This window comes from Squalius cephalus (assembly GCF_949319135.1).
Source record: "Squalius cephalus genome assembly, chromosome: 24".
In the NCBI taxonomy this organism is placed as follows: domain Eukaryota; kingdom Metazoa; phylum Chordata; class Actinopteri; order Cypriniformes; family Leuciscidae; genus Squalius; species Squalius cephalus.
In genome coordinates, this window is record NC_137145.1 from 27019496 (window position 1) to 27043833 (window position 24338).

At 40.3% G+C, this 24338-nt stretch overlaps 1 protein-coding gene across 1 annotated transcript in view; it reads left to right on the forward strand.

Moving 5' to 3' along the window:
• tln1 (talin 1) overlaps positions 1-24338 on the forward strand; it is an 86723-nt gene that overhangs the window by 54515 nt on the left and 7870 nt on the right. Inside the window, exons 29-51 of the mRNA XM_079862155.1 lie at positions 872-1069; positions 1224-1363; positions 3892-3985; positions 5444-5533; positions 5628-5750; positions 6626-6769; positions 7353-7514; positions 7606-7746; positions 8533-8714; positions 8816-8948; positions 10605-10706; positions 10782-10952; positions 11981-12229; positions 13021-13140; positions 13530-13676; positions 13766-13932; positions 15011-15194; positions 16375-16500; positions 18347-18463; positions 18619-18804; positions 19560-19667; positions 22321-22426; positions 23847-23971. Coding sequence (XP_079718281.1) covers positions 872-1069; positions 1224-1363; positions 3892-3985; positions 5444-5533; positions 5628-5750; positions 6626-6769; positions 7353-7514; positions 7606-7746; positions 8533-8714; positions 8816-8948; positions 10605-10706; positions 10782-10952; positions 11981-12229; positions 13021-13140; positions 13530-13676; positions 13766-13932; positions 15011-15194; positions 16375-16500; positions 18347-18463; positions 18619-18804; positions 19560-19667; positions 22321-22426; positions 23847-23971 — 3315 coding nt within the window. The remainder of the gene's footprint in view (positions 1-871; positions 1070-1223; positions 1364-3891; positions 3986-5443; positions 5534-5627; positions 5751-6625; positions 6770-7352; positions 7515-7605; positions 7747-8532; positions 8715-8815; positions 8949-10604; positions 10707-10781; positions 10953-11980; positions 12230-13020; positions 13141-13529; positions 13677-13765; positions 13933-15010; positions 15195-16374; positions 16501-18346; positions 18464-18618; positions 18805-19559; positions 19668-22320; positions 22427-23846; positions 23972-24338) is intronic.

Consider the following 24338-nt stretch of genomic DNA (forward strand, 5'->3'; position numbering starts at 1 on the left):
AGTTGAATGAATAGCTGTAAATGTATCTGTGAAGACATTGTTGCACTGACGGCATGCAAATGTTTTTGTCAGTCTGAACAGAGACGCGTACTAATCTCTTTACCATCCCATTGTGAGTAAAACTGGCCATCTAATGAGATTTGTGCTTTTAGTCACATGCCAAGAGCAACTGCTGTTGCATAAAACTACAGCTTGGTGGCGCTCAAGTGAAGAAGTGAATATCAGAAGAAGAATCCAGAACCCTGTTTGATAAACAAAATAATGAATACAAAAATCTGAACAGAATCTGTCTGTTCGTCCATACATTCTTCCATCCATCCATCCATCCATCCATCCATCTATTCATCTATCTCTCCATCCATCTACTCAACTATCTGTCCATTCATCTATTAATCTATCTGTACATTTATCTGTCTGTCCATCTATCCATCCGTCTATCTATCATCCATCTGTTCATTCATCCATCAATCTGTCCATCATTCAACCTATCTGTCCATCCATTCCTCTGTCTATTCTTCTATCCATCCATCATCAGTCCATCCATCCATCCTTCCATCTGTCTATCTGTCATCCATCCATCTATTCATCCATCAATCCGTCCATTCTTCCTTCCATCCATCCGCCTATTCTTCTCTCTATCAATCCCAAACTCCATCAGTGACAGAAATGGAGAGAAAAAGAAATATGGGAGAAACAAGGCTCTTGAAACACGGTGTGATTATGATTCAGGCTGCATCACAAGTTACTCCTACTGCAAACTTCCTATCCAGGCTTTCCAAAAACAAAGTTTCCTATTACTGTTTAATATTGCAGTGAGCCATATTACAGTTAAACAGTGGTTCTGATGTTTGTGTTTGTGCCGTGTCTTCAGTTCCCAGTGAGCGGGAAGAGTTTCCAGGAGGCTCAGGGTAATCTGAACGAGGCCGCGGTGGGCCTGAACCAGTCGGCCAATGAGCTGGTGCAGGCGTCCCGGGGCAACACACAGGACCTGGCCAAGGCCTCCGGGAAGTTCGGGCAAGACTTTAACCACTTCCTGCAGGCCGGAGTGGACATGGCTGGACAATCACATGTATGCTGTGTATTCTACATTAAATTACATTACATTAAACTATTCTTTCATTAGCACAAGGTCCTGAGAGAGTCGTTTGAGACTTCATAGATGGATGAATGAGTGAGTAGATTGATTGGTGAATGATGTCTCCTCCTCTCGTCTCTTCCTATAGTCTAAAGAGGACCAGACTCAAGTGGTCACCAACCTGAAGACCATCTCCTTGTCCTCCAGCAAACTCCTGCTGGCTGCTAAAGTTCTGTCTACAGACCCCAACTCACCAAACCTGAAAAACCAGCTCGCTGCTGCCGCTCGGTTAGACTTCTGCCATCTGTCTCCTGTTTTTCAATTACCATTTTGTCATTAAACTGTTTCCAGTATAGATGGTTACATACAAAAATATGAAATAGTGATTGAAAGGTTTGGATGACTTTGGTGATACCCCATTTGGTCATACTTTATATTAGGTGTCTTTAACTACAATGCACTTACATCAAAAAATTATTGTTTGGTAAAATGTATTTGTGTCGATTTTTTGCTGCTATTGAGGTGGGATACGGGGAGGTTAGGACAGGTTAGGAAAAAACGCTTTGGTGGACACGCAGCCTAAGGGAAGGGTCAACTGTGTAATTACAGAAATTAATTACTGTTATTTTTTTTAATTTAAGTACAGTTTTGAAGGAGTTACACCAAGCTCACGATCACCAAGGAGCCAGACAAACAAGACTGAAGATCTCAAAAAATAAACTGTCTGCACACTTAAATCCTTTAAGCAAATTTAATCACCAAGCTTTCAGTCAAACGACCATCCTCAGGGCAATTTAAGTACAATGTAAAATCCTGCATGTACACAACAAGTGCATTGTATGAAATGATTAAAGGTGCAGTGAGCAGTTTCTGAGAAACACTCTTGATGTTTGAAATCAACCCAAACAAACACACCCCTCCCTTCATTGCTCCGCCCCCAAACACACGATGGATGTCTGTTCAATGACACTCAAACTGTCCTGTTACTAGAGCTAACATTACAACAACAGCACATCTTGGTTCTGTAAAACAAAGCAAAACCACTGTTACTCACGTATGCAGTAGAAAGAACACTAGTGTCCGTTATCAGGCCTTCCCGCTGAGCTCTCTCCAGCGCTGGACAGCTTGTCTAATATTAACGCGGATCCTAAAGCTCTTGCCTGATCATAACTGTTAATTTCCAGTGATATTCCTCTGAGCTTTTCTCTTTTGTAATGTCTCTCAGCCACTGGCTACAAGTGTGTTGTGCTGCTCAGTCCGATCCACATTCAACAGCGTTTCTCAGATATCGCTTACTTTTATTTAAAATGCACCTTTAATTTAAAATGACAGTACAAAGTACTTAAAGACACTTTATATAAAGTGGGACCCTCCATTTAAAACATAAAAGTAGTAGAAGATGAAGGAATAAAAAGGTCTTTCATGAAAGCCCTCCCACAAGGCCAGTAGTGAAGGGTTCATGCTAGTGCTGTCACCATATCACACTTTCACCACACCGTCATCGTGGCCGAAAGAGTTCACGATAATGATGTTTTTGCATTATCTACAGTAAATGAATGATGCTATCAGTAAAATCCTTTTTAACTTTGGCCAAAAAAGACAAAATCCAAAATAAACAAAGATTGACTCGGAGGGAACGGAAGAGTTTGTAATGGTAACTGTAGAAAAGCAAACAAAATGAACTTGCCATAGATCGGCATGTTCTACAGACCTTTAGCAATCTTTTTAATCCAATCTGAAAAATGTTCTCCAGGTCCAGGCAGAGTCTCGCTCCCGCCGGTCATCTGCTCCGACATGATTGTGTGTGGCGGCAGGCGTCCGAAATCACATACTTCCCTACTATATAGTAAACGAGTAGTATGTATGTAGAAGTATGTCCAAATTCACAGCAAAAAGTACTCGGATTTCTTCCAGTGAGATTCTGAATACTTTTTAGCAGTGGTGAATAATTGCTTATTCAAAATAAGTACATACTCGAGAGAGAGTATGCGATTTCAGACACTCAAGCCTGTGTCAGCTTCTGTTTTACGCTTTATTACGGGTGGCAACCAGCGTTACGGTGCAATAGCGCCACCTACTATGTTAGAGTGTCAACCAGCTTATTTATTTACATTACTGAACATGTACTCTTAACATGATATCAGTATTTCAGTTTTAAATATCGCTGTTATCACGGTAAATGGCAACAATTTAGTATAACTGTACTGTTTTAAGCCGTATACGTAGTTATCCAGCTACTGTTTGAAACTGTCAGGAGTGCATCTAAACTGCAGCTCGCTGTGTTTTGAAGCATTTCTGTAGAGATTTCAGTCAGATGTTGTGCTTTGTGATGGCATGCTATCCTAACAGAGCCTGTGATAGTAAGAAAGAAATCGTGCACTCACACACTCACACACACACACACACACACACACACACACACACACACACACACACACACACACACAGCTCTTCTATTGACACACATTACATAAGTGGCATGCTCGCTTTTATACACATTTAGGTTGGAATGAGCACAGTTATGTAATGGGCATCTACAAAAGCAAACCTGCTTGCATCAGTGCTGTTCTCTGATGTGAGTGTGAGTGTGTGAGAGAAGAAGACAGGATGAAACAACAACAGTTAATGGCTTTTCACTGCTCACATTCCTAAAACTCCCTCACAGAGCATTGGAGAGAGAGAGAAAGCGAGCGAGAGAGTGTCAGTGTGTGGTAGCACACGTGGGTGGATTGTTCCTCATAGATCTCTCACACTATTCCTTCTCTTTCCAGCAAACTCTAATGTCTCTCTCTCTCCCTCTCCCTCTCTCTTGATAGCGCGGTGACAGACAGCATTAATCAGCTGATCAGCATGTGTACCCAGCAGGCTCCGGGACAGAAGGAGTGTGACAACGCTCTCCGTGAGCTCGAGGTGCTGCTTCTCTCTCTTTTACCTCTCCTTTCTCATCTTCTTCTCTGTTCATCAGTTTGTGTGAGTGACTCACTCTCATATGCAGCGTTTGCATTCTCTCATATTCAGCACTGATCTCAATCTGAACAGTGTTTATGAGGAGAGAGATGACACTCCTTCTGTGCCATAACTTGTCCAAATTGTTTAATTACAGTATTCATTAGAATAAAAATACTTCAGATATATTTAGTTTGTATATGCCATGCTCTTTCATATATCCTTATGCATGACTTGAGATCCTGTTTGATATTGAGCGGCAGTAATTTGCAGTGTGCTGTTTCTGGAGGATATTGGAAATCAAAGCAAAGCAACAGCGCATGTTTTATAGGCAGGATTGTTTTGATATTCCTTTTCCACAATCATTCAACTAAAACGTACAGAATCCATTCAGATTTGTTTTTTAGACCAGTTAAACTACTGATTATAAGTTTGGGGTCTAAGTTTTTTAAATGTTTTTGAAAGCAGTCTCTTCTGCTCGCCAAGGCTGTGTTTATTTGATCAGAAATACAGTAAAAACAGTGAAATATTTTTAGAATTTAAAATATCTGTTTTCTATGTGAATATATAGTAAAGTGTAATGTATTCCTGTGATCAAAGCTGAATTTTCAGCATCATTACTCCAGTCTTCAGTGTCACATGATCATTTAATAATAAAAAATAAAATAATTACCTTTTTTTTTCTACTGACAAAAAAAAAACGTACTGACCCCAAACTTTTGAACAGTATAAATCTTTTTTTGTTTGTTTTTGTTCTGTTTTTTATTAACTTTATACGAAATGTTCATATCTTTAAAAGGTGCTTAAACAGCACTGGATTTTTAAAAACAAACTAATGAATGCAAGTTTATTTCTGATTTTATTCAGACCATAAGAAAAAAAGAAAAGAAAAAAAGATTGACGACATGTCTCTACTTCCTTCCAATGTAGAAAAATGAAGCCAAAATAAACCCACAAATAACTATTATAATCTTGCGTCGATTCCATAGTTCGCAGGTCGAGTCTGTGCAGTAGTGGAGCCGCGGTGTCAAGGTCCCGCCCACACTCACACTCCTGCACACTCATTCGCTAACACAGCTGTCAATCATCACGTCACACCACGTTTTATAGCATCAAATAACTAACTAATACCAAACTTATTGGAGAAACAAACACTTGAACATAGATAAGAACTATCTAAAATGACAGAAACCATCTTAATGATGTTTTGTTTTTTTGTCTCACGTCCCATTCGATTACATGGAGAGGGCGGAGTTTATGAGCTATACTGCAGACAGCCACCAGGGGGCGATCGAATGCTTTAGCTTCACTTTTTACAGTCACAATTTAGACACAACTAAAATCCTAAAACCTGAACATACCAAAAACTGCCTTGCATCGCTGACATCTGGTTGGTGTATTTTGTGTGTGTGTGCGCCGCAGACGGTTGGAGGAATGCTGGAGAATCCTACAGAAGCCGTCAATGATCTGGGCTACTTTGACTGTATTGACAGTGTGATGGAGAACTCAAAGGTGCCACAGAGATCGCAGTTTTTATATATTTCACCTGTATCACCCAGTCCCAGTGCTGAGCTAAAGCTGTGTGTAATGTTGATGTTGTGTGCAGGTTTTGGGAGAGGCCATGGCTGGCATTTCCCATAATGCCAAGAACAGTAACTTGCCAGAGTTTGGAGACTCGGTCAGTTCAGCATCTAAAGCACTGTGTGGTCTCACTGAGGCAGCCGCTCAGGTAAAAACAATGGTTTTGTGCGGTGTGTGTATGTGTGTGTGTGATGGGTAGGTTTAGAGAAAGGGGAGAGAATATACTGTTTGTACAGTATAAAAACCATTATGTCTATGGAAATTCCCCATAAAACATGGAAACCCAACATGTGTGTGTGTGTAACTCCTCTCTACTAAATTATGCTGCGTTGACCTAAAGAGGCGGTGCGTGATAAAATGTACCAGTGCTATGATGCGTCAAACATCTGGAGTTACAGGAGCGTATTAAATGAACAAGCACATTTACCTTCCTTGAGTGTCTTTTGTGCTTTCACACACACCTTCATGCTTTTGTCTTTTACAGGCATTAGAACACACTCTTACACATTTGTGCAAAAATAATTCATATTGGGTTTGATGAGTGAGATGAGTCACAGTGAGTCATATTTAACTGCTTCCTCTGTGTAGTTCACGAGCACTCACAGCTGCCATGTGACTCAAAGGTGCTTCGTTTCATTTAATTGTGTGTGTGTGTGTGTGTGTGTGTGTGTGTTTGTGTGTGTGTGTGTGTGTACTTGTACAACTATCTTTGTGAGGACCAGTTTGAGTTTTAGACCTTTGGAGTGAGGACAAAGAGAGTAAAGTGAGGACATTTCGACCGTTCCTCACTCTCTGAGAGCCTTTAAAGGCTGTTTGAGGGTCAAGACTTGGTTTTAGGGATAAGATTATAATGAGGTTAAGGGTCGGTTTAGGGTCAGGGGTCGGGTTAGGCACTTAGTTGTGATGGGTAAGGTTAGGGTAAGCGGCTAGAGATTGCATTGTGTCAATGAATGTCCTCATAAAGATAGATGTACAAGAATGTGTGTGTGTGTAACAGCAGTGACGGTGTTGTGTCTCTCACAGGGGGCGTATCTTGTGGGTGTGTCTGACCCGAACAGTCACGCAGGGCAGAAGGGTCTGGTCGACCCCTCACAGTTCGCCAGAGCCAAACACTCGATCCAGATGGCCTGTCAGAACCTCGTGGACCCGGCCTGCACACAGTCCCAGGTACCCGCTCCAGTCCGCCCCTGCTTAATAACAATGCTGCTGTATTATTATTATTATTAGTATTATTAGTATTATTATTATTAGTGGTTAACTAATAAGGATTTTTAAATTGCCAATACAACTAGTAAACTCGCAAAAAAAATGTATACAATAATTCGTACAAAATATTTGAGATGGAATATTTTTTATTTTGGATCACAAATGGGAGAAGTGTTCGGCGAAAGGAGGCTAAAAGATTAACCTATGCAGATTTGGCAGCGGGATCAAGTCGTGTGGATTAGCTGCACTGGCCAACAGAACGCTGCTTGATTTGAAAGTGATTTTTGTCTTGAGTTGTTGAGTTTTTCTAAAATTTCAGTGCACCTTGACTTCTTATGCCCCTCAATGCCAGTAGACACACAGTGACGGAAATCATCTTGCACTAATTATTGTATTTTACATTCTTTGAACTCACTGCTCAAAACAGGAAATGAATTATTACAGGAACCAAATATATACTGTATGTGTGTATATATATATATATGCCACTATATACTCTGGATGATCTAAATATAGTGATGTCTGTGCACCTTCATTTCCCAAGGTCCTCTCTGCCGCCACTATTGTTGCCAAACATACTTCGGCCTTGTGCAACGCCTGCCGACTCGCCTCCTCTAAAACATCCAACCCGGTTGCTAAGAGACAGTTCGTCCAGAGCGCCAAAGAGGTGGCCAACAGCACAGCCAACCTCGTCAAGTCCATTAAAGTGAGTCATGAGACTGTTTCTGATCGACAGTGTTTATGTGTTGGTTCTGTTCCGGTGAATGTGACACTGTTTGTGTGTGCTGTGATGTCAGGCTCTGGATGGGGCCTTTAACCCGGAGAACAGACAGAAGTGTAAGGAGTCCACTGGGCCGCTCATTGAGGCGGTGGATAACCTCACTGCCTTCGCTTCAAACCCAGAGTTCGCCAGCGTTCCTGCACAGATCAGCCCGGAGGTGCGGCTTTATATCTCAGTGATAGCATACACTACACTATACACTGAAGGTTTATGAATATGAAGCAGTGTAACTGTTTTCAACAATCAGAAATGTTTCTTGAGCATCAAATCATCATATCAGAATGATTTCTGAAGGATCATGTGACACTGAAGACTGGAGTAATGATGCTGAAAATACAGCTTTGATCACAGGAATAAATTACACTTTACTAGATATTCACATAGAAAACAGATGTTTTGAATTGTAATACAATTTTACAATGTTGCTGTTTAGATGAAGAGACTTCTTGTGCTCTTCTGTTTATCACAATATAGTAATTTTTGCTGAAAATTCAACACCTAAATGTTTTATATTTTACATATCCAAGTAGTTGTTTTCTGTATGATATTATTTTGACTTAAATACTTTACAAATTAAAGAGGCTTCATCTTATTAGATTTTTTTTAACACAAGCCAAAAGAAAGAAATCATAATAAATGAACAAATTCAAATGTAAAACTTAAGGAAGTCTATGACACGTAGAGTTTTCTGCTCTGCGTTATTTTTTAGCCGTATAGAACTGAACATCTACTGGTTGACACATTTCTATTGATCCTTTTTTGCTTAAACATTTATTGTCATGATTTTCATAAAATAAAAATAATAATTGTGCTCTCAATCTTTAGTAGATGTGCATTTGCTATAAATACCAATTACACCAATTAATCCATAAATGCCATTACACTTGATGCCGTTCCAATTTTTTTGCTGAAATAAAAAATGTTGTGTTGTCTGTGAGTGCAGGGTCTGTCAGCGATGGAGCCCATCATCGCGGCAGCCAAGAGCATGCTGGAGAGCTCCACAGGCCTGATCCAGACCGCACGCTCACTGGCCGTCAACCCCAAAGACCCGCCCAAGTGGTCTGTGCTCGCCGGACACTCCAGAACAGTGTCCGACTCCATCAAGAAACTCATCACCAACATGAGGTATTCACACAATACATGTCCTTCATTCAGGGATCAGCTAAAAACAAGACTTCTGTGTCTGTGGAGCCGTTCTGATGAACGATAATGGATCGTGTTTTCAGGGAGAAGGCTCCAGGTCAGAGGGAGTGTGATGAGGCCATCGAGGTCCTCAATAACTGCATGCGCGAGGTGGACAAGGCCTCGCTGGCAGCCATCAGTCAGCAGCTCACGCCTAGAGACGACATTTCCCATGAGGTGAGGCTTTACAAACACGGTGCTTCCCTTTCATTACCTAATCTGTGCCGCCACGGTCTCGTAATGAACAAAATATTTTTACAGTACTCATAATAACATTAAAAGGTCTTTAACGTTGTTTTGCACCATTGTATCTGCGGAATGGACCCAATCTGAAAGTGTCAAGTCAAGTCATCTTCATTTATATAGCGCTTTTAACAATGTAGATTGTTTCAAAGCAGCTTTACAGAGATAAACGTATAATTTAAGGTAACAGAGATTGTTTTGGCTTTATAGCGGTTCTTTAATAAAGTTATTTTCCAGCTAAAGTTAGTTTTGATTGATTCGCTTCCGTCGCAACGATCATTTGTTATTAAATTAGGGGCCGCTAAGACGACACCATTCTCTCTACACAGACTTTAAACACGAACCTGTGAGAAACGCTGATGCCGTTCACATGCGCATTTAGAATGGGTTCTATAGTTATGTGCGTTTGAATATATGTGCGCAGGTTTGTAATTCCCTACAAACCAAGCCTAAACAAAGTACTTGTCTTTCCTTATAAATTTTGATACAGAATTTTATTTTAAAAAGCGTAATGTGGCTTTGTGCTCTTATCAAATTCCAAAAGACTGTTTTATTAAATAAGGGCATAGTCTGTTTGTGCTGCACGTTTCAAAGTGACATGTGCGCTTTGCTCATGTGATCAGCTGGTGATCCGATGTTCGGCTCGGTTCACTGTGAATGAATGCAGTGAACTCCATTTCTGCAGTGAGATTAATGCGGATTTGAGAATGTTGCGGCCACCAGTTATTTGTCGGCAGTTGATTACACTGGATTTGTAATGAGATGCATTTGGAAACATGTTTTCACAGAATCTGCAGTTTTCCACCAAAATCTCTCTTACAAGTGAGGAAATTAACTGAGGAAATCCTACTGTTGCGTAAAGTAAAATAATAGATACAACTTTATTTTGATGATCCACTTTAGACATTCTACTGACTATACGTAACTTTTCAACTGCATGTCAACTTATTCTAACCCTATCAGTCTACTTATACTCTAATGAGAGTTAGTTGACAAGTTACTTATTGCTTGTAGGATGTTTAAAGTGGACCATCAAAATAGTGTAACAAAATAATATACATGAAATATACATTTTTAATTTAAACTTATTTTACAGTGTTAATTACAATAGTGATATATTCCTGTTTTATGGATGATGATAATAATAATAATAATAAAGTATTATTATTGTATTTTAATTGTTTGTCTTCCTAAAACAGCGGTGTGAATGTAATGTAGACGAGACACTATATCACAACTAAAAAAGAGGGTTGAGTCCACTTTTACAAGTCAAGTCAATGCACAGACTTTTTTTACTCTGTTTAAGTTGGACACTGAACTTGGGTTGGACCCCCTAATTTTCTCTCTCCAAGTGCACCAGATTGATGTATTTAACTTTAAAATGTACAACATTTTCTTAGGACTTCTGCTAGAGGAAGCGAGGTCCACCCATCATTGTCTCACAAAATCCTGTGGGAAACACTGCAACAGCCATGATAAACCAGAGAAATATCTTTAAAGCTGAGGGCGCAGATTTCATGTGGGCCTGCTAATGATTATCATTGTTATTAATGTGCTAAAGCGTTATTGTAATATTGTGTTGTGTTGCAGGCTCTTCACGAGCAGATGGCGGCGTCTGTGCATGAGATCAGTAACCTGATCGAACCGGTGGCCGTCGCAGCCCGCTCCGATGCCTCTCAGCTGGGACACAAGGTCTAACTGCGAAATCATTTCTAAATGTGTCTCTAGATGATTATGGGAAGCTCAATGTGTGCTGTCGTCTCACAGGTGTCTCAGATGGTCAGCTACTTTGAGCCGCTCATCATGGCTGCCATTGGGACGGCGTCTAAGATCCATAACAGCCAGCAGCAGATGAGCGTGCTGGACCAGACCAAGACCCTGGCCGAGTCTGCGCTCCAGATGCTCTACACGGCCAAAGAGGCTGGAGGAAACCACAAGGTTAGAGCCACGCGCACAGCAGACAATGATGATCATGAGGCTGCTTTTGATTGTGTCTGCCCTCGACTAAAGAATGTTCTAGTGGAATAGTAGTCGTTCATTTAAGCCGTTAGTCAACTAATCGCGCGTTTATATTAATAAGCCATAAATTATAATAATGCGCCTTAAATTGCCTATGTATAATACATAGCCTAATCAGAGCTCAAACGCACACATAAAGCTTGCCACAGCGCGCCGGCAAACATAATGCTTATGAGTCTCATGAAAAAACAGAAAGAGACTGTGTAAACATTTTAATAATTTATTGATGTTTTCGGCTGCAGAGATCAAGTCGACGATGCTGACTCGTCATCTCCGCAGTAGTGGACGCGCCTATATGCACGTTTCATACTGGTTACATAATCTGAAAATAATTATTTTCCATTTGAATTGGTTCGTTTAAAAGCAGATATGTCAATCTTTCTATAGATATATTTCTCATGTCTGTGAGGCAAGTGTACGCTGAGTTTCGTTCATTTTTGTGCCATGTTCGAAGTTCACCGAGACGCCTGACAGCGCATTCTGATTGTTTTCATTATTTTACAAAAGCACAACATTTTCTTGTTATTGTGAGTTTACAGAAATAAAAGTAGACCCTTTACAGTTTGCATTACTCTTATCTGTATGATCAAAAATGACGGAGTATTTTAAGTTAAGCAAGTGATCGCACCGGCACGTGTCATGCAGTGAGCGTGCTCTCCACACAAACACTGATAATATTGCACATTTATCTAGGTTAACAATAGTGCGAGCAGACTTGTTAAGTGTCTACTACTTACATGTTTCAAGTGATAAGCCATATCTGATAGGCAAATGTTTGGATTTCCTTAACGATCTGTCCGTCACGAACTGCGTGATTTTGAGTTTAATAAGAATCTTGTAAATCCGACTAATTAAATCTTGGTCGACTAAGCCTTTTCTAGTCGACTAACGGTTAGTGGACTGTTAGAGGGCAGCTCTAGTACCGTGTGTGTGTTGTGTGTCCTCAGGCGGCTCACACACAGGAGGCTCTGGAGGAGTCGGTTCAGATGATGAAGGAGGCGGTGGACGATCTGGCTGCGACTCTGGCGGAGGCGGCCAGCGCTGCGGGAGCTGTGGGAGGAATGGTCAACTCCATCACTCAGGCCATCACTAAGATGGAGGACGAGCCCGGGTTCGAACCTGAAGGGGCGTTTGTGGATTATCAGACCACGATGGTGAAGACGGCCAAAGCTATCGCTGTCACCGTTCAGGAGATGGTAAGAGATGGTCTGAGTGACGCCATATACACATATGCACAAGCATGCATTGAAAACAGATTTAAGGATTAGTACAGAATTCAGAAATATAAGATACGCTTGAACATAAATAAAGTATCATAGGTAAACCTGCGAAGCAGCCCTGAATAATCACCTGAGGAACATTTGATAGCAATCTAGTAGGAATCTAAGTAAATTGACATTTTAGAACAACTTATTATTCAGTAACAAAGTAGTTTATGAATGTTCAAATACGAAAATACTTAATATGAATATGAAGCAGAATACATAATATATTAATCATATTCATATGATATTGACGAAAAGCTGGTTAAAGCAAGTGCTAACTAAGGTGAAGGGTTTTGCTCATGAATATTAATTACGTTTGTACTGTCTGCCTCAACTATTGGCTGAAAAACTGAGGTGGGTGCTAATCAGCTTGGCACAATTAATAGTCATGCCTTAATTTTGCATTCTTTTACACAGCAGTGAACTTGTGCTTGCCTTTTCTGTTGCCATCAACAAAAGAGAAGGACAGAGTAAAACATCTGCACCAAAGAGCACTTTTGCATTTTTATTCTGATGGTATTATATAAATAAATTAGATGTAGATTATTTTCCAGAGTCACATCATGTCATTTTCACTTGCGAATGCTTGCTTTGAGCCCTGTACATATTTTAAACGTTTTTGATGGTTTTATGGTTTAAAATGATTCCCGGTTGGGAGAATTATGCCGTATTTATAGACAAGAAAAGACTGACAGTGTGTTTTTAAACTGCTGTGTTCTCAGGTTACCAAATCCAACGTCAACCCTGATGAGCTGGGCGGTCTGGCCAATCAGCTGACCACAGAGTTCGGTGACCTGGCGTCAGAGGCCAAGTGTGCCGCCATGACTGCTGAAAACCACGAGGTATCTTCTGTTCCTCTGGCTGGATTTCGTGGCTTGCCCACTCAATTTGATTTAATGTGAACTTAAAGATTCAGTTCAGTTCATCTTTATTCATTTCACAAATTGCCTTCGGGAAGTGAATAAAGATGAACTGAACTGAACCTTTAAGTTTACATTAAATCAGATTGACCCACATTTACTTCCTGCACATTATTGTTCTTATTGAGAGCAATTCATCAGTGCACGTTATTCAAAAGAAATAAATGTTTGTATTCATAGTAAATGAACACTACCGTTCAAAAGGGGTCATTAAGACTTTTTGAATGCTTTAAAAACAGTAATATTGTGAAATATTGTTACATTTATTACAAAGCTGACTGTACTTGACGGTTAAGTGGTTTGTTCTTCAGATCGGTTCTCACATCAAGAAGCAGGTGACCGAGCTGGGTTACAGCTGTACTGGTCTGGTCAGTAAAGCAGGAGCGCTCCAGTGCAGTCCCAACGACTCCTACACCAAGAAGGAGCTCATCGACAGCGCTCGCAAAGTCTCCGAGAAGGTTCACAGCGGATCTTCTTCTTCTTCTCTTATCTGACATGGATGTTGTTCAGTCTTCCTCAGACTCCTGATACCTTCACTCTCCCTCAGGTGTCTCATGTGTTGGCGGCTCTTCAGGCGGGCAATCGTGGCACTCAGGCCTGCATCACCGCCGCCAGCGCCGTGTCTGGCATCATCGCGGATCTGGACACCACCATCATGTTTGCCACCGCAGGCTCGCTCAACCGAGAGAACGCAGAGACCTTTGCAGATCACAGGTACTCCACTGCATGTGTCCTTCCAGCAGCACACAAAGTGCCCAGTGCACATTCAGTTGACTATTTCAATTGAAAAGGTCATGAAATATCACCGGGCGTTCACATCTCAGATTTGAAAAAGGCCCAGGACATATGTGTGGATTGATGGGAAGCAGTTTGCAGATCAACACAGATGTTAATAGAACCATTGAGGATCCAGAATCGTTCACTTAACTGTATGTGGCATTTGAGCTGTGGCTCCGATCAGCTCCCAAAGTTTTTGATCAGAACAGAATAAAAACAATTATAATGTCAAATTGAACTCGACGGATAGAGTTTGATCACAAACATTGATGTTGGCTTGACAGAGACTGGCCGGAAAGTAGGAAATGGTGTTAAAATCTTTAAGTTTGTAGGTTTTATTGTCAGATTGAAAAAGTTTTTGACAGACCACCAGTTCAGAACCCATTTGACCTCATTAGAAGAAACCGTATCAAACCAGTTCAGTCCCCAGTGAACCTTTTCTGACCCAATTAAACATTATAAGATCACAAAAAAACAATCAGAGATCAGGCCACACGTTTCTCGGCATTGCTAGCATGGTTTAATAGGTCACATTTTTCCAGTGTGGTTGGGCATTATTGCATGTTACTTAGTTTTGCTAACATGATTTAGCATGTTTGTTAGACGTAGCTAACATTTTTTTAACACATTGCTAAGCATGTTTTAACAAATTTCTAACATATTTTACCAAATTTTCAAATTGTAAAAAACTTCTGATGACCTAACCCAGTGGTTCTCAATTCCAGTCCTCGTGACCCACTGCTCTGCACATTTTGTATGTCTCCCTTATTTAACACACTTGAACCAGATCATCAGTTCATTAGGAGAGACTCCATGAACTGAAATGAGTGTGTCAGATAAGAGAGACATACAAAATGTGCAGAGCAGTGGGTCACGAGGACTGGAATTGAGAACCACTGTCCTAACCCATCACTTGCTTATAACGCATTATCCCCAATATCAATAACAAAAAAATCACTTTCCTTTAATATAATGTTTGTTGCTCCTGTATTGTAATATTGATGTGTTTGGTCAGAGAGCACATCTTGAAGACGGCTAAAGTCCTGGTGGAGGACACGAAGCTGCTGGTGTCCGGAGCCGGAGCGAGTCAGGAGAAGCTGGCTCAGGCCGCGCAGTCCTCCGTCAACACCATCACCAAACTGGCTGATGTGGTCAAACTGGGAGCAGCGAGTTTGGGCTCTGAAGACCCTGAGACACAGGTACTGCTGACACCCCATCCTGACCCAATCAGGAGCCTCTTCAGTCCACACACAATACAGCTCGCCTGCTGTCAAGACCAGTGTGTGTGAGCATATGTGTGTTAGTGTGTGTCTTGTGTGTGAGAGAGAGAGACTGTGTGTGTGTGTGTGTGTGTGTGTGTGTGTGTGTGTGTGTGTGTGTGTGTGTGTGTGTGTGTGTGTGTGTGTGTGTGTGTGTGTGTGTGTGTGTGTGTGTGTGTGTGCGCGAGTGTGTGAGAGAGAGACTGTGAGTGTGAGTGTCTTGTGTGTGAGAGTGTGTGTGTGTGTCTTGTGTGTGAGAGAGAGACTGTGAGTGTCTTGTGTGTGAGAGTGTGTGAGTGAGTGTGTGTGTGTGTGTCTTTAGTTCTGTGCTTGGCAACAATTCTTGGGTTTCTGCTGTTCCTATGGCAACACTTAATAATTCATGGCATATTCTCGAAGCTTGTTATGGCTGTATCTTTCAAGGAAATGCAATGAAATGCAGATATTGAGGTTTAATTACACTTCCATCAAGTTCATGATCGTGTTAAAAGCTTTATCTTCAAGCCAGTGAAATCTCCATTACAGTGTTTGTAAGATCTCATTCACATGCAGCCGCTGTTTTTCAGTGAATTTTAGTGAAGTCTTTGAGTCCATACTGCATTTTCTGTACTTTGTATTGCTAGTTAGGGTAATATGCTGTTATGATGTGACTGATACTTCATTAACTAGCCTTCATATTTACACACACAGCTTTTAGTTGTGTCCTATTACTTAATATTTGCGGTACTCTTACTGTGAGAATTAATTTTCTTTTCTTGTGCAGTTCTTGTTCTGATACATGTTTCTCCTATTACTATATACATTTGGTGACACACAAGTTTAATATTATGCCCATGCTTGTGGTGCAGCGATGGAGCAACAGGTTTTTACTTTCAATGTTTCTTTTAATCCATCCATCCATCCGAAGCGCTTGTCCTCTGTAGGTTTGCAGGATGCTAGAGCCGGTCTGAGTTTTGTTCAAATGCTTCGTGTGAGGATGAGGAGTGTTCTTCATGAGTTTGCATCTCTGTCAGAGGGCGGGTGCAGGCTATGTAGGGAGCAGGTTTTGCTACTGAGCACTAGATGTCAGCATCTGCCAGAGTGGTCTGATGTGTGTGTGTGTGTGTGTGGTGTGTCTCAGGTGGTTCTGATCAATGCGGTGAAGGACGTGGCTAAAGCTCTGGGTGATCTCATCAGCGCCACCAAAGCAGCGGCCGGCAAACCTCACGACGATCCCGCCATGTTACAGCTCAAGAACTCTGCTAAGGTATAACACACACACACACACTCCGGTTAGCCCTCGGTCTGTCTCTGCACACTGATCTCAATGGTTATTGTGAGCTGTCCTGAAATCAGGGTCCTTCCCTTTGACCTGCAAACTGAGCTGGAGGATTTACACTCACATCAGTGTTTATATGGTTAACTAAAGCTAAACTATCAAACATTTCTAGGAAAAACTATTAAAAGGTTTTTCAGGAATTGAAATGAAATAAAATTGAAATATATTAAATATTGATATTAGATGGTACAACTTAACTTAAACTTAAAAAGAAAATGAGACTGAAATAAGTTTAGGTTGAAGTAACAAAATTTGTAAAACTTAACTAAGATTAAAGCTAAATAGAAATGTTATAAAATTTAATTAAAATTAAAATGAAAACTTAAGTTCATTTTAATAAACATAATATATAATACTAAAATAACACTTACTCATATTGTTCAAAGATGCACAAATCTACACAAACAAATACAAAGAGTATTTCATATAGTCAAGTCAAGTTTATTTATATAGCGCTTTTCACAATACAGATTGTATCAAAGCAGCTTCACAGTATTAAATTAAAATTAAATTAAAATAATACATCAATGTTTGTTTATATAGGACATGCAGGATCACTTGCACAAGTTAGATTAGTATTTTATATTTATACTTAAAACTCTTATACTTAAATAGATCTCATGGTTAGTGCAACATATATTGAATAAATCATAAATGTAAGATTATTTATTATGCAGAAAAGTTAGTTCATGCGTTCATGACCTCGAGACTAGATTACTGTAATGCTTTATTAGCTGGTTGTCCTGCATCCTCAATAAACAAGCTACAGTTAGTCCAAAATGCCGCCGCTAGAGTTCTTACTAGATCAAGAAAATATGATCATATAACACTAATTTTATCATCACTACATTGGTTACCTATAAAGTTCCGTATTAATTACAAGGTATTGCTACTGACTTATAAAGCCCTAAACGGCTTAGCTCCAGTCTATTTAACCGATCTTCTATCGCCCTATAATCCATCGCGCTCTTTAAGATCACTAAATTCGAGGCTTTTGGTCATACCTAGGATATCCAGATCAACCAAAGGAGGGAGAGCATTTTCACATTTAGCTCCAAAACTCTGGAATAGTCTTCCTGATACTGTTCGTTGCTCAGACTCGCTCTCCCAGTTTAAAACTAGATTAAAGACGCATCTCTTCAGCCAGGCATTCATATAATACTTTTAATCTTACAGTTAAATCCGACCTCTAGTTCATAAACGCCAGAGGAGAACTGGCCCCCGACTGAGCCTGGGTTCTCCCAAGGTTTTTTTTCTCCATTAGGTCACCTGATGGAGTTTTAGGTTCCTTGCCACTGTTGCCTTTGGCTTGCTCAGTTGGGGACATTTTGGGAATATTTAATTTAATTTTATCAATCAATAAATTTCACTAGGAACAAACCTTGTTGTATTATTTTAATTTAATACTGTGAAGCTGCTTTGATACAATCTGTATTGTGAAAAGCGCTATACAAATATACTTGACTTGACTTGACTTGACTTGACTTATTTGCTGGTGATATAAAACAATTTCACAAATACATGCATATGGGATATTGTTATAATATATATATATATATAGTGTTTCCAACTCTTTTTCTGTATCAGGCTTCAGGCAAAGCAGTATAGATTTATAATATTGACTAAACTTAAACATTTCTGTGTTGTGCTTATCATTATAATAACTGATTATGTTCTTCTCCTTTGACGGAGTACTTTGAGCGCAGTCTTCCTTGCCAGAGCATAAGTCATAAGTGTTGAGCAGTGTTGATGTGTGGTGTTTGTGTGGCATCAGGTGATGGTGACGAACGTGACGTCTCTACTGAAGACGGTGAAGGCGGTGGAGGACGAGGCCACTAAAGGCACGCGAGCACTAGAGGCCACCATAGAGCACATCAAACAAGAACTGGCTGTGAGACACACACACATTTAAATCACTGCATTCAACGGGAAAAACTAATTATTATTATTATTATTATTCAACTTTATTAAGTGGAATGAAGAAGAGCAAGTGAAGTGTGGCTTTCCACGTTAGTGTTGATCACATGTCCTGTGGCCCTCCATCAGGTGTTCAGCAGTGCAGATCCTCCTCCGAAGACCGCCACCCCAGAGGAGTTCATCCGCATGACCAAAGGCATCACGCTGGCCACGGCTAAAGCAGTGGCTGCTGGGAACTCCTGCCGCCAGGAGGACGTGATCGCCACCGCGAACCTCAGCAGACGCGCCATCGCCGAAATGCTGCACTCCTGCAAGGTGACGCCGCCGCCTGAGACGCATCAACGACTGCATGTGTGCTGTCACGTCCACTTCAGACACAATCAGATTTACACTAATCCTCTGAAATCAAACAGGACTGCAGTCTTGTAAAACTGGGCTCTTTTCAATTAAGCTTCATTAAGCTCTTTCAGAACAATTCACCAGCATGAAAACTACTATTGTGTATTTTCCCTTAGGGAAAGACAACAAAGACATTGAATATGAAATGGTAAATTTATGTTTGTTGTGGCGATGATGGCAATGATGCAGCCAATTAAAGGGATAGTTTCCCCAGAAATGAAAATGTTGTCATCATTTACTCGCCCTCAGGTTGTTTCAAACCTGTATGAGTTTCTTTCTTCTGTTGAACTCTAAAGAAGATATTGTGAAGAATATGGGTAACTGATCAGTTAATGGACCCCATTGACTACTATAGTAGGAAAAAAATACTATGGAAGTCAATGGGGTTCATCAAACGTCTGGTTACCCATATTCTTCACAATATCATACAGGGTTGGAACAACTTGAGTGAGTAAATGATGACAGGATTTCCTTGTTTGGGTGATCTATCCCTTTAAATAAATAAAACAATACTGTATAAACGGCTGAAGTTTAGAAAGGAATAGAAAAAATTATTTCCATGTTATTTGTTTTAGACACTACTTCTCAAAATTCTATGTTACCATTTGACATATTTTGAAATCCTAGTGAAGTCAGTATGTCTAAGCGTGTGATGTCTGTGATGTGTTCAGCAAGCAGCCTTCCACCCGGAGGTGAAGCGTGACGTTCAGTCTCGAGCGCTGCGCTTCGGCTCGGAGTGTGCCACGGGTTACCTGGGCCTGCTGGAGCACGTGCTGGTGGTGAGTTACACCTGTCTGCCAGACCACCCTGGTGCATCCCATTAACACACACACACACGCGCTCACTTCTTGAGCTCCCTTATGGGGGGTCATGGGGTTAAAACTGTGTGAAATAACTGACGCTGCGTTTGTTCCTGTTATTTTAGTGGCTGAACTCACAGGATGTTTGTCACTCAGTGGGTCTCGCAGTGACTGAAAAATGTGTGTAAAGCTCTATTCGGACTGTAATTGTTTATCATGAGAACGTAATGTATTTTTTTATAGCATTTACAGAGATTAGTCTGTGATTTTATTGCCGTCCGAATCCAATGTCAGTGTTTTTCTCCTACTTATGTTTTTTGACTAACACCAATGTCGTATGGTAATGTAATTGCGGTCTAAACCACATCTTTATAAGATGGGATCAATCCAAAATACGTTTTGAAAATCCGTCTTGACCTCTGCCAAGCATCGTATTGTAACTGTGGAGCTTTGCGGTGATTTGCATGCTTTATTTATGCATTATTATGGCAGCAACAGGTATGCAATGCAATTTTAAAATATGCATTATATACAGCTATATACATACAAAATATAAACCTAGTAATTTCCACATTTTTAAAAGGATGTCCACCATTTTGAGAGATAAAATGCAACTCAAGAAAACCATTTAAACCAATAGCATGTCCATTTTTCTTTTTATTAAATAGGAAATATGATTGACCAAATGAATAGTGCATGTCTGGGTTCGTAGGATCACAAACTCGCACCTCCACCGTGAATTATCTTCATCCGAGCACGAGGAGCCATACGTCCTCATGAGGAACATTTACTGTCCGAATAGGGCTTAAAATGTTTAAAGGTGGATACTGGATTATAGTTTTATTTGTAAAGGTCCATATGAGTTGTTGAATGTGGGATTTTGTGATAGTTGTAATAAGGCAGTAGATCAGTGCTATGCAGTTTTTTTTTGTGTTTTCCTCATTTATTTTCTGTTCTCTTCCTCTTTCCGTGTGTGCGTGTGTGTGTGCGTGTGTGTTGGTTCACTGATAGCCGGTGAGTTACAGGTGACTGCATGTGAATCTCTCTGCCCGTGTGTGTGTGTGTGTGTGTGTTTTGTGTGTATTTGCACACTCTTTTAACATGAGACAAAAGTTCTATAACAGAGAGGATGCTGCAGTGCGTCTCAACTGCTGGGTTGCAGATCTATTTTATTTCCATTTCCGTCTTTTTCTGCAGAACCAAATTTTGAAACTTCCTCTTGGACATTTGTGTTTCACGCAACATTTGGCATGTATCATCTATAGACTTTCACGACAAAAACAGACATCCCAAGTCTCCCGGAAGTTCCGGGAGTCTCCCGCATATTGATAGCGGCTCCCTGATGCCTGCAAATTAGTTAAAATCTCCCTGAAATGACTTTCTGCAGGTTGGGATGTCTGCAAAAAAGGTTTTTCTAACAAAAAAAACCCTATATTTTGTGAAATCCTGCCCATAGGGGGCACAGAAAACAAAGCTGCAATCATTTTGATGAAGGAAACAAAATTTTGACACCAATATCATGATGAATTGTTATTTTTGCAGATTGTTAGTTATGCACTTGAGAAGCACTCGTCGGGTCTGTCTGTGTAGGAACTGGTGTGATTCCTCTGATAGGTCAGGGGTATCTATGTCTCCTGACGCTGACAGTGCTTTCTGAGACCTTTTAACTAGAAAATATGAGTGGCATCTTGATTAGTCAGTGTTGTTACAGTTTTCAGATATACTGAATGAAACAACATTTGAATGATGTGCTGAAGGATTTAACATTTTGCCAGTGTGACTTCACTATGATGATGTTTGAGTATTTTCTGTGTGTTAATCATGTGCATTTAACATTTTGCGAGGAGAACATCAGAACAGAAAGGGACGGTGATTAAATAGAATAATTAAAATGAAATAAGACGACACCGATGTGTGCTCGCTCTCTTGAAGCAACACACACTCGGGTTGCGTACTCTTAAAATTCCCTGTTATTTTCAGGTTATTTTAAGAGTACGTTTTTCCGGGGCTGGAAAAGGTCTATAAATCCATAGTAACTGAAATGTTTATTTCTAGTTTTACTCTGCTCTTAAATATTTTATGTATAACGTTTTGTGAATGCTTGAGTGGAATAAAACTATTGATCATTTACTTTTATTTATTCCAAATATAGTCACCTGACATTTAAAGGCAGATGCACCACATTGAGCATAAATGACTGGACCTGATATTGAAATCCATTGGTCAAAACCCTGAAGAGAGAGACCGACTGTCCTTTGTGATTTTTATAGGGTTTGTACAGACAGACAGATGGCATATGTTTGTCTGTGGGTGTGTGTGTGTGTGTGTGTGTGTGTGTGTGTGTGTTTCTGGTATTGTCCATGTCATTCTCAGCATTCCTCCTCATGGCCAAGTCTTTTCTTAGCCGTCTGTTCCAAACGAACAGCTCTGCTAATGCCACACACCTGTTTCACTGTCACCAGCACCACCCTGGAGGACACGCCGAGGACACACACACACACACATCTCAGAAATCACTACTACAAACTGATCACACGAGTGTCTAACAGCGCTTGAATCAGTGTCAGATTGATCTAACAATCCCCGTTTTAATACATTCATGTGTGTGAAGTGTTGTGCTCTCCATCCGCAGATCATCCATAAACCCAGTCATGACCTCAAGCAGCAGCTGTCCAACTACTCCAAACGCGTGGCCGGCTCAGTGACCGAGCTCATACAGGCTGCGGAGGCCATGAAAGGTACAGTGTGTGTGTGTGTGTGTCATGTTTCTCCAGATCCTGGGCTTCTCCTGCCCTCTCCATCTGATCAGGTCAAGTGTCCACTTCCAGTTCTGCATCATGAGGAGGGAATCCAAGCAGGATTTATCAGGATAATCCCTGCCACCCATCACTGAAAGTGATCTGAGAGCTCGGGCTGATAATACCCAGACCCTGATTTAACACATGATGAGAGACGGGGAGAATCTCTGCTGTGAGAGAGAGAGAGAGAGAGAGAGAGAGAGAGAGAGCGCGCGTTTAAAGGAGGATTTATAGGTGCCAATTCACATAAAAACGAAGGAAGTGAAGTTGAGGCTTTCCACCTATCTAGTACCCATATGAGCAAAATAATATTTAATAAAAGAGATATTGAAGAGAATAGGATATTTATGCTTTCTTCTTGCTGTTGTTGTCTTTGACTGTCAGCTTTATTGCACATATTGAAAATTATGTGCTTTTACAGTACCAGTCAAAAGTTTAGGGTCAGTTTTTTAAAGAAATTAATAATTTTATTTAGCACATTAGATTGATCAAAAGTGAGAAAGACCTTTATAAAGTTACAAAAAAATATATATTTTTCCAATAAATTCTGTTCTTTTGAACTTTCTATTCATCAAAGAATCCTGAAAAAAAGTGTCACGGTTTCCACAAAAATATGCTAATAATCAGAAATGTTTCTTGAGCATCGAATCATCATATCAGAGTGATTTCTGAAGGATCATGTGACACTGAAGACTGGAGTAACGATGCTGAAAATTCAAAGATAAATTACATTTTAACATATATTCACATAGAAAACATTGTAATTATTTCACAATATTACTGTTTTTACTGTATTTTTGATCAAATAAACGCAGCTTTGGTGAGCAGAAGAGACTTTCAAAAACATTTTTAAAAATCCAAACTTTTGAACTGTACTGTATTCATTCTAATATCAATATTTCCGAGTGTTGTGTTTGTAGAGTAGTTCCTTTCAATAGTCTGAGTGTCCCAAGCGGGCATTTTGAGGTCTGAAAGTCTACTGAGTACACTTCTTTATTTATTTTTTCAAAAGAGCAAAAAAACCTTGTAAACATGTTGTAAAATTATGCACACACCTTTCAGAACCTCATGATTTATTAAAAAACAAATGTAAAGATGTAAAAAAAGGGAAAAAAAGAAATTCTAAACAATGCAGAAAGTGCTCAAATCAGAGGTAGAACACGAGTATACAAGGAGATGGAGGAAGCCCAAACTTTGGTTTCTCTTTAAATCTGAGTAAATGTGTTTAAAAAACGTATTTAAGAATTGACTCCTACAGTTAACTTCTGGTGAAATGATGTTTTCATACAGCTGTACAGTTTCAGTAAGGCAGTAGTTTTTAGTACGATGACCTAGAGATTGGATCTGATGCTGTGTTTAGGCACAGAGTGGGTGGACCCTGAGGACCCGACGGTCATCGCCGAGAACGAGCTGCTGGGAGCCGCAGCTGCCATCGAAGCCGCCGCCAAGAAACTGGAGCAGCTCAAACCCCGGGCCAAGCCCAAGGTGAGGAAACGTTTACCCACACCCCTCGGGACTCAACCGGCTTAACTGACACACTATACTGCTTCACATCTCACATTTAGCTTGGAAAACCCTGCACTGTGTTCATATATTCTTAATCTAATGTTCCTGACCATTATATGATATCTGTTTGACTCTTCCCGTTTGCATTGCCCAGTTTGGATTTGGATTTAAGGTAACACGAATTATGAATGTAGCCACGAACACAATCACTGAGCATGAATTACTATCATCATCATCATCGTCATCATCATGGATACTGGAATGAAAAGGCATTGTGTTGTGCTCATACGCATGTGGAAAACACCTTGAAGTTCAGTCTCCGTGTTGAGACGGTGATGTAAATGTG